The sequence below is a fragment of the Hemitrygon akajei genome, unplaced genomic scaffold (genome assembly GCF_048418815.1).
Source record: "Hemitrygon akajei unplaced genomic scaffold, sHemAka1.3 Scf000118, whole genome shotgun sequence".
In the NCBI taxonomy this organism is placed as follows: Eukaryota; Metazoa; Chordata; class Chondrichthyes; order Myliobatiformes; family Dasyatidae; genus Hemitrygon; species Hemitrygon akajei.
In genome coordinates, this window is record NW_027332004.1 from 1,733,914 (window position 1) to 1,756,381 (window position 22,468).

The 22,468-nt window shown below is 47.6% G+C and overlaps 1 protein-coding gene across 1 annotated transcript; it reads left to right on the forward strand.

Moving 5' to 3' along the window:
• The first annotated feature begins 1,985 nt into the window (after positions 1-1,985).
• Positions 1,986-22,384, forward strand: LOC140723556 (NACHT, LRR and PYD domains-containing protein 3-like). Its single transcript, XM_073038128.1, has 9 exons — positions 1,986-2,293; positions 3,154-3,320; positions 4,230-4,401; positions 4,501-4,551; positions 8,404-8,483; positions 8,793-10,141; positions 20,979-21,065; positions 21,221-21,388; positions 21,553-22,384. Exons 1-9 carry the CDS (start codon positions 2,233-2,235, stop codon positions 21,638-21,640), a joined length of 2,223 nt encoding a protein of 740 aa, XP_072894229.1. The 5' UTR covers positions 1,986-2,232; the 3' UTR covers positions 21,641-22,384.
• The last annotated feature ends 84 nt before the right edge of the window (positions 22,385-22,468 follow it).

The window sequence follows — 22,468 nt, forward strand, 5'->3', positions numbered from 1 at the left end:
TTTTACTCGCTTAGCAATTCATAGTAACAGAAATTTTGACCGGGGATCCCAAACTTTTCCATGTCACTGTGCCTATCTAGAAGTCTCTGAAATGACCCTATTGTGTCCTCCTCTAACATCTTGCTGGCAGTGCATTCCATGCACCCACCAGGAGCTGCACGACATTCCCCTGTACCTTATTCCAAGCACCTTAAAAAATATAACCTCTCGTGTTAGCCATTTCAGCCCTTGGAGAAAGCCTATGTCTATCCACAAGATCAATGTCTCTCATCATCTTATACACCTCTATCAGATCACCTCTCATCCTCCGTCGCTCCAAGGAGAAAAGCTCAAGATCACACAACGTTTTCTCAGAAGGCATGCTCTCCGATCCAGGCAACATCCTTGTAAATCTCCTCTGCACTCTCTCTACAGTATCCACATCCTACCTGTAGTGAGGTGAGCAAAACTCAACACAGTCCTCCAATTGAGGTCTAAATAAGTTCTTACATAGCTTTAACAATCGTGTGGATAGTCAGAGGCTTTTTATCAGGGCTGAAATGGCTAACACGAGAGGGCACACAGTTTTAAGATGCTTGGACGTAGTTACAGTGGAAATGTCACCGCTAAGTTTTTTTTACGCAAAGTGGTTAGTGCGTGGAATAAGCTGCTAGCGACGGTGCTGGAGTCGGATACGATAGGGTCTTTTAAGAGTCTCCTGGATAGGAACATTGAGCTTCGAAAAAATAGAGGGCTATGGGTAACCAGAGGTAATCTCTAAAGTAAATGCATGTACGGCACAGCATTCTAGGCCGAAGGGCCTGTATTGTGCCGTAGGGTTTCTGTGTTTCAGTGTTTCAATGTCTCACAGTTCTTGAACTCAATTCCACAGTGGATGAACGCTATCATACCATACACATTAAAACACTGTCAACCTGCGCAGCGGCTTTGAGTGTCTAATGAACACAAACTCCAAGATCTCACTGATCCTCCACACTGCCAAGAATTTTACCATTAATAATATACTCTGTCTTCAAATTTGATATCGCAGGTCACCGTCCTAAAAGCAGAATTCGAACCAACTACAGCAATCTTTTGCCTTCTGTGAGCAAGCCAAATCTGGATCCACAAAGCAAAGTCTTTTGGATCCCATGCCTCATTACTGTCTGAAAAAGCTTTGTCTGCGGAACCTTATCAAATGCCTTACTAAAATCCATATGCACTACTTCCATTACATTACCTTCGTCAATGTGTTCTGTTGCATCCGCAAATAATTCAATCAGGTCCGTAAGGCATGACCTGCCCTTGACAAAGTGATGTTGACTGTCCCAAGTCAGATTACGTGTCCCCAAATACTCATAAATCCTGCCTCGAAGAAACTTCTTTCACAATTTTCCCATCACTGAAGTAAGATTTACTGCTCTATAATTTGCTGGGTTATCTCTAGTCCCTTTCTTGTACAACGGAACAAGGTTTGCAACCCTTCAATTTTCTAGTATTTCTCCCCAGCATATTAATGATGCAAAGATCATTGTCAGCGGCTCAGCATCTCCTCCCTCGCTTCCCACTGTAGCCTGGGATATATCTGCGACAGTCCTGGAGACATATCTAACTTAATACCTTTCGAAAGCTCCAGCACATCCTCTTTCTTAATGTCAATACACTCAAGTACCTCAGAATATTTAAAATAAACGACAGATTGAGAGACACCTGTTGTGAATGTAGCGTGATTTCTAACGAACTCAAGTTGTCATTACTGGCGACCCCCGACGATTTGTTATACTTGCATGACGTCCCCTCAGTTTCAATGATAACTGTTACAAATGTTGATGATATGTATTCGATCCCTTATTAGCAATTAGCAAACATACAATCGCAAATGTCATGTCAGCGGATTTGAGAGGATAATAACAAAAGATATGACATCCAGCAAATATGTAACAGATTTCCCTTCACATTGACCACACTCCCACTGATGCGAACAGTTACCATATAAATATCATGATTAAGCAACGCAGGATACAATGCAGGTAGAAAACAGATACATGGCTCCTACACTCAGGCTCAGCTTTGATACAGTGTCTCCCAGCTGAAATGTTAACATACTGACTGTCTTGTTGAATGATTCCAGTATTTTGTTTTACTTATTTTAAAGATGTTTTGCAGCTAATATTGCCAATTAATGTTTGACCCACATGTTGTTACTTTTTTTTTGTTACAGAGCAGCATAAACTAATCACACCTGGTCTCAAAATGGATCAAGGTGCGGGCATTGGAGGAGTTCCACTGATGTCCACATCGGGAAAGGACACGGGTATTGTGGCAAATTATTTTTAATTTATAAACACTCTGATGATTCTGTTCTGGGTTTAATTCAATATCTGCAATTCACAAACGATTTGTGAAAACGGAGCAGAGAGATGAGAGAGAGAGTTAACATCTCTGGGGGAAACACAGTCACACGTGGAAGGAGTACATTTACCGTCTGCTCCTGCTCCTCTGACAGATTGTGATGCACATTAAAATAGCGAGTTACTCCAGAAGGCAAGACATTCTGCAGATGCTGAAAGTTTTGGGCAACGCAAAGTCACACAGAATATTGGCAGAACTCAGCCGGTCAGGCAGCATCCATGGAGAGGAATAAACATATGACGTTTTCGATCATGACCAGGGGAATACGAAGTAATGTGGCAATATCTAGAATTTCCGTCCCCTCATTTCCAATCCGATGTAGGGCCTTGGCCTGAAACATTGATTGTTTATTCTCCTCCATAGACGCTGCCTAACCTGCTGAGTACCTGCAGAATTTTGTGAGATATCCCAGAGATTTTCTGAGGAAGGGGTTGACCAGGCAGGCAGACAGTAACCCAGAGCAAAGCGGTGGTGATGGGCAGTACCAGGAGAGTGATGGTGATATTCTCAGCAATAAGCAGAGTCCTTTCCAGACAGGGAGGTATATTCGCAGAGACACGGAAGACAAGCCTTCAATAACCTCTCCCAAACACCCAGCCCGACCGGCACCACGCACCCCCCCCCCCCCACCAGCCAAAGCCCCGTTCCTTCCCCCCATATATATATTTCGAACTGAGCTTGGTGATCTTTAGGTTCGAGAGAGAAAGTTGCTGCCCAATATAGTGTCAGTAATTTCTTTAATTTTCCCCATTTTCCCCACAGGTCCGAGCTCAGTGATCACCGAGCTCCTGGCAAGCTGGGATGATTTCCAGCTGCTGCAGTTGACGGACTTCTACCGGGACAGGCTGGAGCAGGCGATGGAAAGAGGGGTGCACAGAGTGAGCCTGGCGTTAACGGCCGAGAATCAGTTCAGCGGAGAGGAACATCGGGTGAGTGGGAGGGAGAATGGGTTTGAATTTTCACACATCACAGGACTGATGGGTGTCGGAACTCTCACTCAACGGATAATAAAGCATAAAAACAAATCAGAAATAAATATATATAATTCTTAAAGATTTGAATCAGAAGGAATGATTGAAAGAGGTGCAAACACAACAGTGGCGGCTCAATGCTCAGAGCGGGGGGAGCAGGGAACAATTGTATGAGGTTGCAATAAAGGAGCTTAAATGGAAATATGGTAGGAATTTTCATTTTGAAAAGACCGTGCGGCGTGACGGCAGGATGTCAGTGAGAACCGGGGCACTATTACTGGATGCCACAGGAGCTCGAGTGTGTTCTGTTCTGTGTGGAGATGAGTCTTTTAAAATCTGTAGCTGTAAACAGTATGGATCGGGTAACACTACCGTGTTGTCATGTGTAATTACTGAATAAACCTCCACTGGAAAAGGCAAAGGAAAGGTTTCAGGTGTCAGCCGGTAATTTGCTGTCATGTTGGACACTGGCGGACTGAGGAGATGAATCACATCATCTTTTCTGCAACTTCTCCGAGACTGCTCACTCTGTTATAAAAACCTGCCTGACTTCTTTCTTCATCTGTGATCGTCATTTTATGATTTCTATTTTACACGGTCAGATCCGGTGAGGAATTATTTATGGATTTGGAGCCACGTCAATGAAGTGGTCACAGACCAGTCAGGATCTCATTAACTGGTGGACCAGGTTCACAGTGAATGTCCCTCCGTGTGCTCTGCACTCAGAATGTACAGTCCATGTCCAGACAGGATCAGCACCCGTCCGGGTGACTGCTCAGTGTGATCCCGTTACAGAGCACATCATTTACTTCTCATTCTCTGTGTGAATCTGTCAGGCCCCAATATGTTCACTGTTACTCTTCACAGAAAATCTCTGATCTCGCTGATAAGGGAGAGCGGGCGGACAGTTCTAAACTCCTCCTGAGCCTGGTGATGGAGAAAGGCTCCCGCGCCCGGAGGGTGATGTGGGAAACCTTTGTGAAAATGAGGATTGGAGTCCCAAAGTTTGACAAAATACTGAAAGAAATACAGGAACATGGTGAGATAATATCAGATACTAATTTAATTTTGGAATCAAGAATTACATACTTAATAACTTGACACATTTCAATTCCTCAAATTGTTTAAATCTGAACAGGTTGTGTTCCGGTCCGTCGACCCGTACCGGAGATTCCCAGGGAACTGAAAGGTAAGTTAATGTTGTATAGGGCCATGTCGTTGTTGAGTCACGGGGATTTGATCGGGTAAATGTTCCACCGTGACACAGCGCACAGTGAGACACATGGAAAAATGTTTGCTGGAGGGAGAGTTTTCACAGTACAGTATGAGGAAAAACGCAGAGAGTTGGAGGCTTTGCTGAAAGGGATCACTCCTCTCTGGGTCCTGCAACTACAGATCCCTCCACCGGGGTCAGAATGGAGAAGAGGGCAATCTGAGGAGCAAAACTATGGGAAATTTCTTACTCCGAAAGGTGAAATTATATCCCTACAACCACCCAACCCCCGGAATAGCCCTCATCCTAAATCACTTTTCTAAACTCCCTCAGCTCCTACAGGATATCATTTTTTTTTTAGAATTGGGAATCCATTGAAGTTCCCGTCGCAGAATAACAGTGACAGATTCCATTTAATGAGAAAAGCAGGTAACACTGCAACTAGTCCTGACAAAGGGTCTCGGCTCGAAACGTCGACAGCGCTTCGCCCTATCGATGCTGCCTGGCCTGCTGTGTTCCACCAGCATTGTGTGTGTGTTGTTGTTTGAATTTCCAGCTTCTGCAGATTTCCTCGTGTTAACACTACAACTAGTCTGTTTATTCTCATAGTAGCATATGAAACCCACTCTGTTCACATCTGCAAATACTGCTAAAGTTATCCCGTTCAATTTCCCACTTAATAATCCTGGGAATTCCATCAGGACACAGTGTTAGTGAGGGTGTGATGGGGGTCAAATCCTCAGCACAGTCCACAGAAGCTGAAATTGATGTGATGTTTGATGGACACTGTGGAAGTGTGAGAGATGGGAGTTAGGGCAGAGAAACCGAGGTTTGTGAGCTTGCGGCAAAGAGGTGGAAAGGACTTAAGGTATCTATAAATAATATTGCAATTAATTAATTTGTGATCGTCTGGATAAGAAACTCACTACATCCGTAAGCACATTGTGTCGGTGAAAATGGAGCCCGGGTCAGTGCATGGGCTCAAGTGAGTGTAAGGTTTCATCATCGCAGACTGAGTTGGATCAATCAACTGCACATTTAACAGAGGAGAGAGCGAAGCAAAGAAGGTATTATAAAAATTATTAATCTTACATTAGCCCATGTTTTAACTGATAACTCGATGCCCTTGAACAGTAATATAAGGAATCTTGGCCAACACCCTCATTCAGTCTGTTTCATTTCCAAGAACAAAGTCCAAAAGATGTTAGTTTTGAAATGGGATCAGATAAAGTTTTCAAACTGCTCTCGTTTCTGTCACAAGTGTTAATGCTTTTCCAGTCCACATTCAGACAATAAAACCCCTCCATTTTCCTGCACTAAGGATTTGGTAATTCTCGACAATTTGCCTGCAAACTTGTTCTTCAATGTTCTTCATGCTGTTTGCCGAGGGAACTGTCACGGCAGTGAAATTCCCACATCTATTTCGGAATATGAAACATATTCTCTCCCTGATTATTGAACAACATTATTTCTACCACTGTCACATTCTCTAAACATTTCAAAAATCTAGGTTTTCCTACTGTTTCTCCCGAATACTTGATTGGAATGCCCACACACTCCCTGACAGGGTCCTGAGACCCCAAGCACACCTGGTAGGGCGTTGACACACTGTGAGACAACACACACCCCTGACAAGGTCCTGACACACCGTGAGACCCCACACACCCCTGGCAGGGTCCTAACATATTGTGAGATCCTACCCACCCCAGTTAGGGTGCTGACATACTGTGAACTCCGCACACACCTGACACTGTGAGAGCACACACACCCCTAAGAGGATCCTGACAGAATGTGGGACCTGACACACCTCTGACAGGGTCCTGACACACTGTGAGACCCCACACACTCCTGACATGGTCCTGACACCCTTTGAGAAATACTCACGCCTATTAGGGTCCCGACACAGTGTGAGACCTCACAAAACCAGACGAGGTCCTGACACACTGTGAGAACCCACGCATGCCTTTTAGGGTCCTGTCACTCTGTGAGACCCGACACATACCTGAGAGGATCCTGACACACTTGGCAGATTCCTGACACACTGTGAGACCCCACACCTCCCTGGCAGGGTCCAGACACACTGTGCGACACCACACAACGCTGACAGGGTCATGATACACCGTGCGACTCTGCACACACCTGAAAGGGTCGTGACACACGGTGAGACCCCTGACACACAGCTGCCAGGGCACAGACACCCTGTGAGAACTCACAAACAGCTGACAGGGTCCTGACACACACAGAGACCTCACACACCCCTGACAGATTCCTGTCACACTGCGAGACGCCATACGCCCCTGAGAGGTTCCTGATACACTGTGAGACCCCACACAAACTTGACAGAGTCCTGACACACTGTGAGACCTCACACCCCCCTAAGAGGGTCCTGACAGGAAGTGCGATTAGATGCACCCCAGGCAGGGTCCCCACACACCTGTTACGTACTGACTCACTGTGAACCCCACATACCCCTGACAGACAGTGAGACCCCGCAAAGCCCTGATAGGTTCCTGCACATAGTAAGACCCCACACACAGTTGACAGCGTACTGACACAATGAAACCCCACAGATCCCTAACAGAGTCCTGACATACTGTGAAACCCCACACACACCTGACAGGGTACTGTCACACTGTCAGATCCCACACACCCCAGACATGTCCTGACACACTGTGAGAATCCAAACACCACTGTCAGGGACCTGACACATTGTGAGACCCCACACACCCCTGACAGGGTCCTGACAGGACGTGAGACCAGACACTCCACTGACAGGGTCGAGACAGACCGTGAGACCACGCACATTCCTGGCAGGGTCATAACACACTGTGAGACCCTACACACGCCTAACAGGGTCCTGAAACACTGTGAGACCCCACACACCCCTGACAGGGTTCTGACACACTGCGAGACCCCATACAACCCTGAAAGGTTGCTGACACACTGTGAGACACACTCACGCCTGTTAGGGTTCTCACACACTCTGAGAACCCACACATAACTGACAGGGTCCTGACGCACTGTGAGAGCCGACACATGCCTGTTAAGGTCCTGTCACACTTTGAGACCCGACACACACCTAACAGGATCCTGACACACTGTGTGAGCCAGACACTTCTGGCAGGGTTTTGACACACCGTGAGATATCACACACCTCTTGGTAGGTATTGACACACTGTGAGATACCGAACACACCTCACAGTATCCTGATGCACTGTGAGACAGTTCCTGACACAGTGTTAGTCGACACACACTCTTGGCAGGATCCTGACATACTGTGAGACCCCAGACACAGCTGGCAGGGTCGAGACACACTGTGAGATCCCACACGCCCCTGTCAGGTTTCGGAGACACTGTGAGATCCCACACACCCCTGACAGGGTCCCGACACACTCTGAGACCCCAGACACACTTGGCAGGGTCCAGACACACTGTGAGACCCCACACACCCCTGACAGTGTCCTGACAGCCTGTGAGACATCACACACATCTGACAGGGTGCTGACACACTGTGAGACCCCACACACCCATCCAGGGTGTGACAGTTGTGCGAGGGTGTCCAGTACGGGACAGTCGGGTGTCAGTAAACTACCAGGGAAATACTCACCTTCACAGCACGATTAATATGGAATTGTGATGATCTGGTGTTTATCTAGACCAGGTTTCTCTGTCCAGTCAGGGGTCTGTTAATTGGATTTACTTTACTACACGAATATCCATTGGTGAACCCAATTAATGCAATAGCTTTGAGCTAACTCTTGTGTGCTTAAATACTGAGCTCTGAGTTGAGGCATCTAACAGTTTGTCCACTGTCTGTTCTCATGGAAGATGTTCAACAGAAACACAAGGAGACTCTGCGGGCACAAACTGAAACACTGAGAGTGAACGTGATCCTGATGACGGAGAAGGTGAATGTTTTCCAGCTGGTTGATCGATACGCTGAACTCACGGTCATTTCTACTGTTCGAGATCGGAGACTGGTGGAACATGAGCTGCTGGCCAGAGGCAGAGACCACGAGGAGTGGAGAGAAACACATCTCCGTGGACTCCTGGAAAAACTCCGGAAGGTTCAGTTGTTCCAGAGCAGCTTTTCCCGGAGTAAATCCAAATCTGGGAGTTCGGCAGCAGTGGCCGGAGTCCCGGGGATCGGGAAAACAACAATGGTACAAAAGATCGTTTATGACTGGGCCACGGGAAAAATATACCAACATTTCCAGTTTGTCTTCAGTTTCAAATTCCGGGAGTTAAACTCCATTAACTGCACAATAAACTTGAGGGAACTGATTCTGGATCAATATCCTTACTTCAGGAATATACTGAGAGAGGTCTGGAAGAACCCAGAGGGATTGTTATTCATATTCGATGGTTTGGATGAATTCAACGACAAAATTGATTTTGCTGACAGTCAGAGAGACACAGAACCTCAGTCCACATGCACAGATCCTGAATTCAAGTGCAAGGTGTCTGACATTGTATACAGTTTAATCCAGCACAAGCTGCTCCCAGGGTGTTCAGTGCTGGTGACCACCCGTCCCACTGCATTACATTTATTGGAAAAGGCAGAAATCAGTATCTGGGCTGAAATCCTGGGATTTGTTGGTGAGGAACGGAAGAACTATTTCATCAGACATTTTGAAGATCAGACGGTGGCGGCAGCTGTCTTCAAGCATGTGAAGGAGAACGAGATCCTGTACACCATGAGCTACAACCCCTCCTACTGCTGGATCCTCGCTCTGGCACTGGGCCCCTTCTTCACACAAAGAGTCAGGGACCCGCAGCGATTTCCCAAGACCATCACCCAACTGTACTCCTACTATATTTACAACATCCTGAAAAACCACGGCCGTGAGATTGAGAACCCCCGTGATGTGTTACTCAGGGTTGGTCAGATGGCCTTCAGAGGAGTGTCCGAGAAGAAAATTGTGTTTACAGATGGAGATTTGATCAACCACAATCTGCAGCCTTCCCAGTTCCTGTCCGGGTTCCTGATGGAGCTTTTGGAGAGAGAGGATTCTGCCCGGTGTGTGGTGTACACATTCCCACACCTCACTATCCAAGAGTTTGTAGCTGCAGTCGCACAATTCCTGATCCCAGGTGGCAGAGATATTATGAAACTCCTCACTGAAGCCCACTGCGTGAAGGATGGGCGATTTGAGGTATTTCTCCGTTTTGTTGCTGGTCTCTCCAACCCAATGACAGCTCGGGGCCTGGAGGAGTTTCTGGGTCCATTTCCTCATCAAACAACCTGCCGGGTGATTGACTGGGTACAGGAGGAGGTTAAACGCCGGAGTAGAAACACGAGGAGTGAAGCTGGTAAAAGGAGACTCCTAAACACATTGCACTACCTATTTGAGTCTCCGAATCGTGGACTTGCTCAGACCGCACTGGGATCTGTGAAAAAACTTTCATTCAGTGAAATGACACTGACCCCGGTGGACTGCGCGGTCCTGTCTCATGTCATCGGACTCTGTGATACAATAAAACACCTCAACCTGGAGAACTGCCACATTCAGTGTGAAGGAATTCAGGGGCTGGGACCCGAGCTGCACAAGTGCCAGAAGTTGAGGTAACTTGATTTATCTCTCACTCTGAACTTTGAAACTGTCTCATTGTGTTGTTTCAATGTAAAGGAATTTCGGTAAATTTGTAGTAAATCTGATTGTGAAGAATTGTGACAAATACCCAGGGGATCGGTCAGTAATTCCCCCAGGACGGGAGGGTTCTGTGGTTCCTTGTGAAGGGATTTTGGAGACTTCATCAGATCAGTGAAGAATGGTAGTAAATCACAGGAATGGCCGTGTTTCTCGCTGCCTGTGACACGTGCATTGACAATGTACCTTCTCACTGTTACTGTCACCCAGACCGACACTGACTGCAGTAGGTGGGTCAGAGATTCACACCCCCTTCCCGGTGAGGGACAAGAGACCGTCAGCAGATTGTCCAAGTGAGAAGGAGAGAAATACCTTTGTGAGATTGTCCTCCCCTGCCCTTCCCCGTGTGTGACTTTGCTCACTTCAAGATACGCAAAAAGAGAGGGCGCATCTCCTCGGGGCCTCTGTTCAGATCCAACACACACGTACAAAAAAATTCTGCATCCTCTCGTCTTGTAGGATTATCGTTTACCCTTGGAATCCTCTTGTGGGACCTCTCATCCCAATCCCCCTTCCATTCTTTGGAATCTTGCCCCCATCCCCATTCCTCCTGTGGGCTGTCTATTACTCTTTCCTCATCCTCCTGTGCGATGTCTTTTCCACACACCCACACACCTTCCTGTGAGATCGCTCTTCCCCATCCCCCTTCCTTCTATGGATTTCTCTTCCCCATCCCTTCCTGCTGTTGGAACTCTCTTCCCCATACCCTTTCCTCCTGTGGGATCTCTCTCCCCCATCGACGTCTTCATGTCGGATCTCTCTTTGGCATGCCCCATTGTCCTGTGGAATTTCTCTTCCCCGGCCCCCTTCCTCCTGTGAGATCTCTCTTCCCAATCCCACATCCTCCTGTGGGAACTCTCTTCCACATCCCTCCTCCTCCTGGCCGATCTCTCAAACCCATCCCCCTTCCTCCTGTGAGATCTCTCTCTCCCATCCTCCTTCCTCCTTTGGGATCTTTCTTCCCCATCCCCATCTCCCTTTCGCCTGTGGGAACTCTCCTCCCCATAGAATCATAACATCATAGAATACTACAGCACAGAAAACAAGCCATTCGGTCCATCTAGTCTGTACCAAAACCTTATTCCGCTCGTCTCATTGACCTGCACCCAGTCCATAACCCTCCAGTCCCCTCCCATCCATGTATCTATTCAATTTGTTCTTAAAGCTTAAGAGTGAGTCCACATTTTCCACATCAGATGGCAGCTCGTTCCACACTCTGACCACTCTCTCAGTGAAGAATTTCCCTCTAAATCTTTCTCCTTTCATACTTCTCATATTTATCTCTCCTAATCTATGTGGAAAGGGCCTAAACGCATTTACCCTGTCTATACCCTCATAATTTTGTAAATCTCTATCAAATCTCCCCTCATTCTTCTATGCTCCAAGGAATAAAGTCCTAACTTGTTCAATCTTTCCTTGTAACTCAACTCCTGAAGACCCAGCAACATCCTAGTAAATCTTCCCTGCACTTTTTCAAACTTACAGATTTCCTTCCTTTAGTTAGGTGATCAGAACTGCACACAATACTCCAAATTTGACCTCACCAATATCTTATACAACCTCACCATAATATTCCAACTCCTATACTCAGTACTTTGATTTATGAATGCCAGGATGCCAAAAGCCTTCTTTACAACCCTGCCTACCTGTGACGCCACTTTCAGGGGCTTATGCATCTGAACCCCCAGATCCCTCTGTTCCTCCGCACTCTTCAGTGCCCTACCGTTTATCGTGTTTGTCGTACCTTGATTTGTCCTTCCAAAATGGAACGCCTCACTCTTGTCTGCATTAAATTCCATCTGCCATTTTCTGGCCCATTCTTCCAGTTGGTCCAGATCCCTCTGCAAGCTTTGAAAGCCTTCCTCGCTGTCCACAGCGCCTCCATCTTAGTATCATCCACAAACTTGCTGATCCAATTTATCACATTATCATCTAGATCAATGATATAGACAACAAACAGCAATGGTCCCAGCACAGATCCCTGAGACACACCACTAGTCACAGGCCTCCACTCTGAGAAGCAATCATCCACTACCACTCTCTGTCTTCTCCCACACAGCCAATTCGAATCCAGTTTACAACATCTCCATGGATACCTAGTGTCTGGACCTTTAGAACTAACCTCTTATGTGGGACCTTGCCAAAGGCCTTACAAACGTCAATGTAGACAACATCCACAGCCTTTCCTTCATATGCATTCTTGGTAACCTCCTCGAAAAACACTAGGAGATTCATTAAACATGATCTACCACATACAAAGCCATGTTGACTATCTTTAATCAGCCCTTGGCTGTACAAATCCTTGTATATCCGATCTCTCAGAACACCTTCCGATAATTTACCTACTACTGATGTCAGGCTCACTGGCCTGTAATTACCTGGTGTACTTTTGGAGCCTTTTTCAAACAACGGAACAACATGAGCTACCCTCCAATCCCCCGGCACCGCAACCGTGGCTGAGGACATTTTAAATATTTCTGCCAGGGCCCCTGCAATTTCTACACTAGTCTCTCTCAAGGTCCGAGAAAATATAATGTCAGGCTCGGAGATTTATCTACCTTTATTCACTGCAAGGGAGCAAGCAGCTCCTCCTCTTTAATCTCTATATGTTCCATGACACTACTGTTTGTTTGCCTTAATTCCATATCCGCTATGCCAGTTTCCTGTGTAAACACTGATGCAAAAAACCTGTTTAAGATCTCCCCCATCTCGTGAGGCTCCACACATAGATGACCTCTCTGATCTTCTAGGGGACCAATTTTGTCCTTTACTATCCTTTTACTCTTAATTTACTTGAAGAAACCCATCGGGTTTACCTTCACATGATGTGCCAACATCAGGTCTTCTTTTTGCCTTCCTGATTTCCTTTTTTAGTATTCCCTTACATTTTCTGTGCTCTTCAAGTACCTCATTTGTTCCTTGTTGCCTATGCATGCTAAACACCTACTTAACCAGATCGCCAATATCCCTTGAAAACCAAGGTTCCCTATGCCTGTTAAGTTTGCTTTTAATCCTGGCAGGAACATGCAAACTCTGCACTCTCAAAATTCCACCCTTGAAGGCGTTCCACTTACTGAACACATCCATGCCGGAAAACAACTGATCCCAATCCACTCTTCCCAGATCCTCTCTCATTTCCACAAAATTGGCCCTTCTCCAATTCAGAACTTTAACTGATGGACCAGTCCTATCCTTATCCAGAATTATCTTGAAACTAATGACATTATGGTCATTATGGACCCAAAATGTTTGCGAACACTTACTTCTGTTACCTGACCTGTCTGGTTCCTTAATAGGAGATCAGGTACTGCACCCTCTCTCGTTGGTACCTCAATATATTGATTTAGAAAACTTTCCTGAACAAACTCCACGCCATCTAACCCTTTCTCAGAGTTGGCGGCCCCGTCAATATGTGGAAAGTTAAAATCCCCTACGATTCCAACTTTCTGTTTCTTACATTGGTCTGCTACCTCTCTACAGATTTGCTCCTCCACTTCTCTCTGCCTATTGGGCGGACTATAATACAACCCTATTAGTGTGGTCACACCTTTCCCGTTCCTCAGCTCCACCCATATGGCCTCTATTGACTAACACTCCGGACTGTCACGTCTACGCACAGTTGTGATATTCTCCCTGACTGGTAATGCCACTCCTCCCCCTTTCATCCCAACCCCCTATCACGTCTGAAACAATGGGAACCCGGAACATGAAACTGCCAGTCCTGCCCCTCCTGCAAACCAAGTCTTACTAGTAGCAATAATGTCGATATCATCATGTGCCAAACCACGCCCTAAACTCATCTGCCGTACCTGCCATACTCCTTGCATGGAAATAGATGCACCTGAGAACATTTCTATCACGGACAAACCATTGATATCTGTCTATACAAGCAGTTCTCGCATGACACTTATCCTCCTCCACCTCACTATCTGCTCTAACACTCTGGTTCCCCTCCCCCTGTAATCTAGTTTAAAACCCCTGTAGAAGAACTTGCTAACCTACCTGCAAGGATGTTAGTCCCCCTGCAGTTCAGGTGCAAACTGTCCAATTTGAACTGGTCCCACCTCCCCTGGAAGAAAGCCCAATTGTCCAGAAACATGAACCCCTCCCTCATGCACCATCTCCTCAGCCACGTATTTAGCTGCATTTTCTTCCTATTTCTAGCCTTACTAGCACGTGGTATGGATCGCAATCCACCTGTGTGATCTCGGTTTCCCATCCCCCTTTCATTCTCTGGCCTCTCTGTTCCCACTCCTCCTTCCTTCCAACTGTTAGATCTCTCCTCAGCATCCACCTTCCTCCTGTGGGATCTATCATCACCAGCTCCCTTCCTCCTGATGAATCTCTCTTCCCCATCTCCATTCCTACAGTGGAATCTTTCTTCTCCACCCCCCATGCTCCTGTGGGATCTCTTTTCCGCATCCCCATTAACCCTCTGGTGCATCTGTTCCCATCCCACTTCCATCTGTGGGATCTCTCTTCCCCATCAACTTCCTGCTGTTGGAACACTCTTCCACATACCCCTTTGTTCCTGTGGGATCTCTCTTCCGCAACCCCTTTCCTCCTGAAAGATATCTCTTCCCCATCCATCTGATCCCCGTGGGGGCTCTGTTCCCATTCCTCCACTTCCTATGGGATATTGCTTCCCCATTTCCCTTCCTCCTGTATATCTCTCTTCCCCACTACCCATCCTCTTGTGGGATCTCTCTTCCCCAAACCCCTTCCTCCCGTGGTATTTATTTTCCCCATCGCACATCCTCCTTTGGGATCTCTCTTCCCTATTTGCCATCCTCCAATGGGATCTCTGTTCCGCATCCCCATTCCTCCTGTGCGATCTCTCATCCCCACCCCTTTCCTCCTGTAGGATCTCTCTCTTCCCCATCCCCCTTCTTCCTCTGGCATATATTTTCCCAATTCCACTTCTTCCTGTGGGATTTCTCTTCCACATCCTCCTTCCTCTTCTGGGAACTCTCTTCCCCTTTACCATGCGGCTGTTGGATCTCTCTGCCCTATCTCTCATCCTCCTGTCGGATCTCTCTTTCCCATCTCTCTTCCTCCTATGGGAACTCTCTTCCCAATCTCCCTTCATCCGGTGTGATAACCCCTCCCCATCACCTTCCACCAGTAGGATCTCTCTTCCGCAGCACCCTTCCTCTCGTGGGATCTCTCTTCCCATCCGCATTCCTCCTGTGCCATCTCTCTTCCCCAACCACCTTTCTCCTGTGGGGTCTGTATTCCCAAGCCCCACTTCCAGTGGGATTTCTCCTACTCTTCCCCGTTCTTCCTGTCGGATCTCTCTTTTCCATCACCATTTCTTCTGTAGGATCTCTTTTCTCCATCCCCCATCCTACTGTGGGATCTCTCTTTCTCATCCCCTTCCTTCTGTAGGATCCCTTTTCCCCATCCCCCATCCTCCTGTGGGATATCTCTTGCCCATCCCTGTTCCTCCTTTGGGATCGCTCGCCCACCCGACTTCCTCTTGTGGGCTCTCTCTTCCCCATCCTCCTTCCTCCTGTGGGTCATCATAATGTCCCCTCTTCCTGTGGGATCTGTCTTGTCCCTCCACATGTATCTCTCTTCCCCATCCCCCATCCTCCTGTGGGATCTCTCTTCCCCGTCCCCCTTCCTCCTGTGGGATCTCTTTCTCATCCCCCTTCCTTCACTGGGATCTCTATTCCCCATCCCCCATCCTCCTGTGGGATCTCTCTTCCCCGTCCCCCTTCCTCCTGTGGGATCTCTTTCTCATCCCCCTTCCTTCACTGGGATCTCCCTTCCCCTTCCCACATCCTCTTGTGGGATATCCCTTCTCCATCCCCTTCTTCCTGTGGGATCCCCTCACAATCCCCTTTCCTCCAGTGGTATCCCTTCCCATCCCTCTTCCTCCTGTGGGATCTCTCTGCACCATCCCGCTTCCACCTTCCTTCGGTGGGATCGCTTTTCCCCTTCCCCTTTCCTCCTATGGGATCTCCCTTCCCCTTCCCACATCCTCCTGTGGGATATCCCTTCCCCATCTCCCTTCCTCCTGTGAGATCTCTCTTCCCCATCCCCCTTCCTCCTCTGGGATCTCTCTTCCCCTTCCCACATCCTCCTGTGGGATATCCCTTCCCCAACTCCCTTCCACCTGTGGGAGCTCTCTTCCCATTCGCCCTTCCACCTGAGTGAACTCTCCTCCCCACACCCCTTCATAGAATCATAAAATACCAGCGCACAGAAAACAAGGCATTCGGCCCTTCTGCTCTGTGCCGAAACTTTATTCTGCTTGTCCCATTGACCTGTACCCAGTCCATAACCCTTCAGACCTCTCCCATCCATGCATCTATCTAATTTAATCTTGAAGCTTAAGAGTGAGTCCGCATTTTCTACATCAGATGGGAGATCGTTCCACACTCTCACCACCCTCTCAGTGAAGACATTCCCCCTAAACCTTTCCCCTTTCACCCTGAAGCCAAGTCCTCTTGCAATTTATCTCTCCTAATCTATGTGGAAAGAGCCCATTCGCATTTACCCTGTCTATACCCCTCAGAGCTTTGTAAACTTCTATCAAATCTCCCCTCATTGTTCTGCGCTCCAAGCAATAAAGTCGTAACCTGTTCAATCTTTCCTTGTAGCTCAACTCCTGAAGACCCGGTAACATCCTAGTAAATCTTCTCTGCACTCTTTCAATCTTACTGATATATTTCCTATAGTTAGGTGACCAGAACTGCACACAATATTCAAAACTTGGCCTCACCAATGTCCTGTACAACCTGACCATAACATCACAACTCCTATACTCAGTACTTTGATTTATGAATGCCAGGATGCCAAAAGCCTTCTTTACAACCCTGTCCACCTGTGACGCCACTTTCAGGGAATTATGTATCTGAACTCTCAGATCCCTTTGTTCCTCCACACTCCTCAGTGCCCTACCATTTACTGTGTATGTCCTACCTTGATCTGTCCTTCCAAAATGCAACATCTCACACATGTCTGCATTAAAGTGGTGACTAGTGGTGTGCCTCAGGGATCTATACTGGGTCCAATGTTGTTTGTCATATACATTAATGATCTGGATGATGGAATGGTAAATTGGATTAGTAAGTATGCAGATGATACTAAGATAGCTGGCGTTGTGGATAATGAAGGTTTTCAAAGCGTGTAGTTCAAAGATTTTGACCAGTTAGAAGAGTGGCCTGAATGATGGCAGATGGAGTTTAATGCTGATAAGTGTGAGGCGCTACATTTTGGTAGGAATTATTCAAATAGAACATATATGGTAAATGGTAGGGCACTGAGGAATGCAGCATAACAGAGTGATCTAGGAATAATGGTGCATAGTTCCCTGAAGGTGGAATCTGATGTGAATAGGGTGGTGAAGAAAGCTTTTGGTATGCTTGCCTTTATAAATCAGAGCATTGAGTATAGGAGATGGGATGTAATGTTAAAAATCTACGATGCATTGGTGAGGCCAAATTTGGAGTATTGAGTACAGTTCTGGGCACCGAATTATAGGAACGATGTCAACAATATAGAGAGAGTACAGAGGACATTTACTAGAATGTTCCCTGGGTTTCAGCACCTAAGTTACAGGGAAAGGTTGAACAAGTTAGGTCTTTATTCTTTGGAGGGTAGAAGGTTGAGCGGGGACTTGATAGAGGTATTTAAAATTATGAGGGGGATATATAGATTTGACGTCCATAGTCTTTTTCAATTGAGAGTAAGGGAGGTTAGAACAAGAGGGAATGAGTTGAGAGTGAAGGGGCAAAAGTTTAGGGGTAACAGGAGGGGTAACTTCTTTACTCAGAGAGTGGTAGCTGTGTGGAACGAGCTTCCAGCAGAAGTGGTAGAGGCTGTTTCGATTTTGTCATTTAAAAAAAATTGGATAGGTATATGGACAGGAAAGGAATGGAGGCTTATGGACTGAGTGCAGGTAGGTGGCACTAGGTGAGAGTAGGCGTTCGGCACGGACTAGAAGGGCCGGGATGGCCTGTTTCTGTGCTTTAATTGTTATATGGTTACAAGTTATATGTTATAAATTCCATCTGCAATTTTCTGGCCCATTTTTCCAGTTGGTCCAGATCCTTCTGCAAGTTTTGAAAGCCTTCCTCGCTGTCCACAACGCCTCCATCTTAGTGTCATCCGTAAACCTGCTGATCCAATTTATCACATTATCATCTAGATCATTGATATAGACAACAAACAGCAATGGTCCCAGCACAGATCCCTGAGGCCCACCACTAGTCACAGGCCTCGAGTCTGAGAAGCAATCATCCACTACCACTCTCTGTCTTCTCCCACACAGCCAATTTCGAATCCAGTTTACAACCTCTCCATGGATAACTAGTGTCTGCACCTTTTGAAATAACTTATTACGTGAAACATTGTCAAAGGCCTTACTAAAGTTCTCTGCCTATTGGGCGGTCTATAATACAACCCTATTTGTGTGCTCACACCTTTCCCATTCCTCAGCTCCACCCATATGGCCTCTGTAGACGAACCTTCCAAGCAGTCCCGTCTACGCACAGCTGTGAGATTCTCCCTGACTGGTAATGCCACTCCTCCCCCTTTCATCCCTACCCCCTATCACGTCTGAAACAATCGAAACCCGTAACATGAAGCTGCCAGTCCTGCCCCTCCTGCAAACCAAGTCTTACTAATTGCAATAATGTCGATATCATTATCGTGCCAATCCACGCCAAAAACTCATCTGCCTTATCTACAATACTCCTTGCATGGAAATAAATGTTCCTGAGAACATTTATGTCACGTTCAAACCTTTGATATCTGTCTATACAAGCAGTCCTCGTATGACACTTATCCTCCTCCACCTCACTATCTGCTCTAACACTCTGGTTCCCCTCCCCCTGCAATCTAGTTTAAAACACCCGGAGCAGAACTAGCTAACCTACCGGCAAGGAAGTTAGTCCCCCTCCAGTTCAGGTGCAAACTGTCCAATTCGAACTGGTCCCACCTACCCTGGAAGAAAGCCCAATTGTCCAGAAACATGAACCCCACCCTCATGCACCATCCCCTCAACCACGTATTTAGCTGCATTATCTTCCTATTTCTAGCCTGACTAGCACGTGGCATGGGTAGCAATCCACCTGTGAGATCTCGCTTCCGCATTTCCCTTCCTCCTGTAGCATCTCTCTTCCCCATTACCCATCCTCTTGTGGGATCTCTCTTCCCCAAACCCCTTCCTCCCGAGCGATCTCTCTTCCCAATCCCTTACATCAGGTGGGATCACTCTTCCCCATCCCACTTCCTCCCGTGGCATCTATTTTCCCCATCCCTCTTCCTCCTATGGGATCTCACCTACTCATCCCCCAACCTCCTGTATGATCTCACTTCCCCACCCACTTCCTCCTGTCTCATCTCTCTTCCCCATGCCCCATCATCCTATGGGATCTCTATTCCCCATTCCCCTTCCTTCTGTGGGATTTCTCTTCCCCATCCACTTTCATCCTGTGGGATCTCTATTCCCCATTCCCCTTCCTTCTGTGAGATTTCTCTTCCCATTCCACTTTCCTCCTGTGGGTTCTGTCTTCCCCATGCCCCAACATCCTATGGGATCTCTATTCCCTTTTCCCCTTCCTCCTGTCGGATCTCTCTTCCCCGTCACCTTCCACCTGTGCGATGTCTCTTCCCCAACACCCTTCCTCCGGTGGGATCTCTCTTCCCATCCCCATTCATCCTGTTCCATCTCTCTTCCCCATCCCACTTCCTCCTGTGGGTAATCATAATGCCCCCTCTTGCTGTGGGATCTGTCTTTTCCCTCCACAATTCATCCTGATGTATCTCTCTTCCCCATCCTACATCCTCCTGTCGGATCTCTCTTCCCCATTCTACTTGCAACTGTGGGATACCTCCTCCCCACCCTCTTTCTTCCTAGGGATATATCTTCCCCAACCGTCTTACTTCTGTGGGATCTCTATTCCCCATCCCCCTTCCTCCTGTGCGGTCCCTCCTCCCCATCAACTTCCTGCTGTTGAATCACTCTTCCCCATCCCTCATCCTCATGTGGGATCACTCTTCCCCAACCCCCTTCCTCCATGAATATCCCTTCCCCATCCACCTTCTTCCTCTGGGATAGCTCGTGCATTCGACCTCCTCATGTGGGCGCTGACTTCCCCATCTTCCGTCCTCCTGTCGATCTTCTTTTCCCATGCTCCTCTTCCTGTGGTCTCTCTCTTCCCCATCCCCTTTCCTCCTGTGGGATCTCTCTTCCCCATCCCCCTTCCTCCTCAGGTATTTCTCCTACTCATCCCCCATCCTCCTGTATGATCTCTCTTCCCCGTCCCTCCTCTTCCTATCAGATCTCTCTTCCCCATGCTCCTTCCTCCTGTGGGATTTATCTTCCCCACCCCCTTTCTTCTTGGTGGATTTCCCTTCCCCTTCCCCTTTCATCCTATTGGATCTCTCTTCCCTATCCCCCTTCCTCCTGTGGGATCTCTCTTCCCCATCCCTTTAGCTCGGGTGGGTCTATTTCACTGTGTCCCATAGACATTTCCGCATTTCGGTCAGGAACACTTTTCTAACCATCGGGGAATGAGACAGAATATGTGGGGTTTACAGGGTCACACCGACAGACGAAATTACTGACATTCTGTGAATACCCTGGAGCTGGTCAGTGAGGGACATTGACAGTGATGGGAACTCCGATCAGTGATTTACTGAAGAGTTTAATGTTTCCGGAAATATCCAAGTGAGAGAAAATAACTCAGACCCACGGTTTGAATCACTTTGTTCATCAATCTGTCTGTTTGTGTTTAGACTTGGGCGGAATAAACTGGGAGATTCAGGAGTGAAACTGGTGTCTGCGGCTCTGAGGAACCCGGAGTGTAAAATACAGACACTGGGGTAAGTACCAGACTGTGGGAGATTGTGTTTACAGTCACTGGATGTCTGATACTGAACACTAATGTGATCAGTAATTGTGTTACTGATAAACACTGGGGATTTGTACCGTCTCCTGTCTCTCTGTGTCCTTCACCCTCACTCTCTCGCATCTCCAGGCTGTGGGGTGTCGGTCTCACAGATTCTGGTGCCGAGGATCTCGTCTCCGCTCTCAGTACAAACCCATCAGTGACAGGGCTGAATCTGGGATTAAACTCGCTGACAGACCGATCTGTCCCCGCTCTCCGGCGCCTCATACTGACCCTCCCGAGTCTGGAGTGGATCTGGTGAGTGTTTGTGTTAGTGTTCAGTGTGATAAAATATCAGCGGATCCGCGGGTTTTCTGGTGATATTTGTCTGTTAGTGTTGTTGAAACATTAACCCCGGTCCCCTGTTACTGACACTGTTGTGTAATCTGTTTATTTCATCTTTATTCTCCCATCTGTTTCAGGCTGGCAAGCAATCAGTTCAGTGAGTCCGGAGAGAAGGAACTGAGATATCGGCGGGGAGTCAGACCCAGACTGTCAGTGATCGTGTGAACATCCCCGCCCGCGGGATGAGGACATTTGGCCGATTCCCCGCCGTCCCCTTTAACTCCCGTCCTTACCTTTAATGGCTGCGCGCCGGGGCTGATTCCCAACGGTTTTAACGGAACCGGCCTCGCGCAGTGTGTCGCTGGGAGCGGTCCTGCAGTGACGTATTTCCGCCTGTTGTCAGGCGGCGCAGCTTCCGCCGGTTGTGCGTGTTCGAGGCTCCTACGTGACACCCAGAAAAATACCCAGACAGGAAGAGCCAGGGGTCCGAGGCTCAGTCTGGGACTGAGAATCATTTTGCTCCCTTTGCGGAGGGTGGTGCATTGGGCAGCCTGACCGATATAATGATGTTAAATTGACAAATCACTCGGCAGTGACCCTGGATCTGCAGCGATCCCGGACACGGCCCTGAAGTGTGATTTTATAATCATCGGTTTCCCGATGCAGAGTGACGGTGAGAAACGGGACTGGTTATTCAAACTGTCACTCGTTGTCGCCGGTCAGTTAATTGTGTGTGACTGTGAGTGAGTCGGGAGCAGCTTATTTATTCCCGCACGTCAGCAGCTCACACATTGTTTAATTTACATTTGTCATGATGAAATCAATAAACCGCTGTAACTTCCTGTCCTGGTGCCGGACTCGAGTTTTATTTGAGGTTTCTGCTGCCCTCCGCACCCTGTGCACTGCAACAGTGGGTCGGAGCTCCTCACACTGACACAGTAGCGTCTCAGCTCCAGGCTGAGGGAGGTCGGATGCCCAGGATCTCCACCAAAGCCCTGGCTAACTGATCCCCGCAGACAGAAACAATTGACGATAATATCACACGTGAGACCA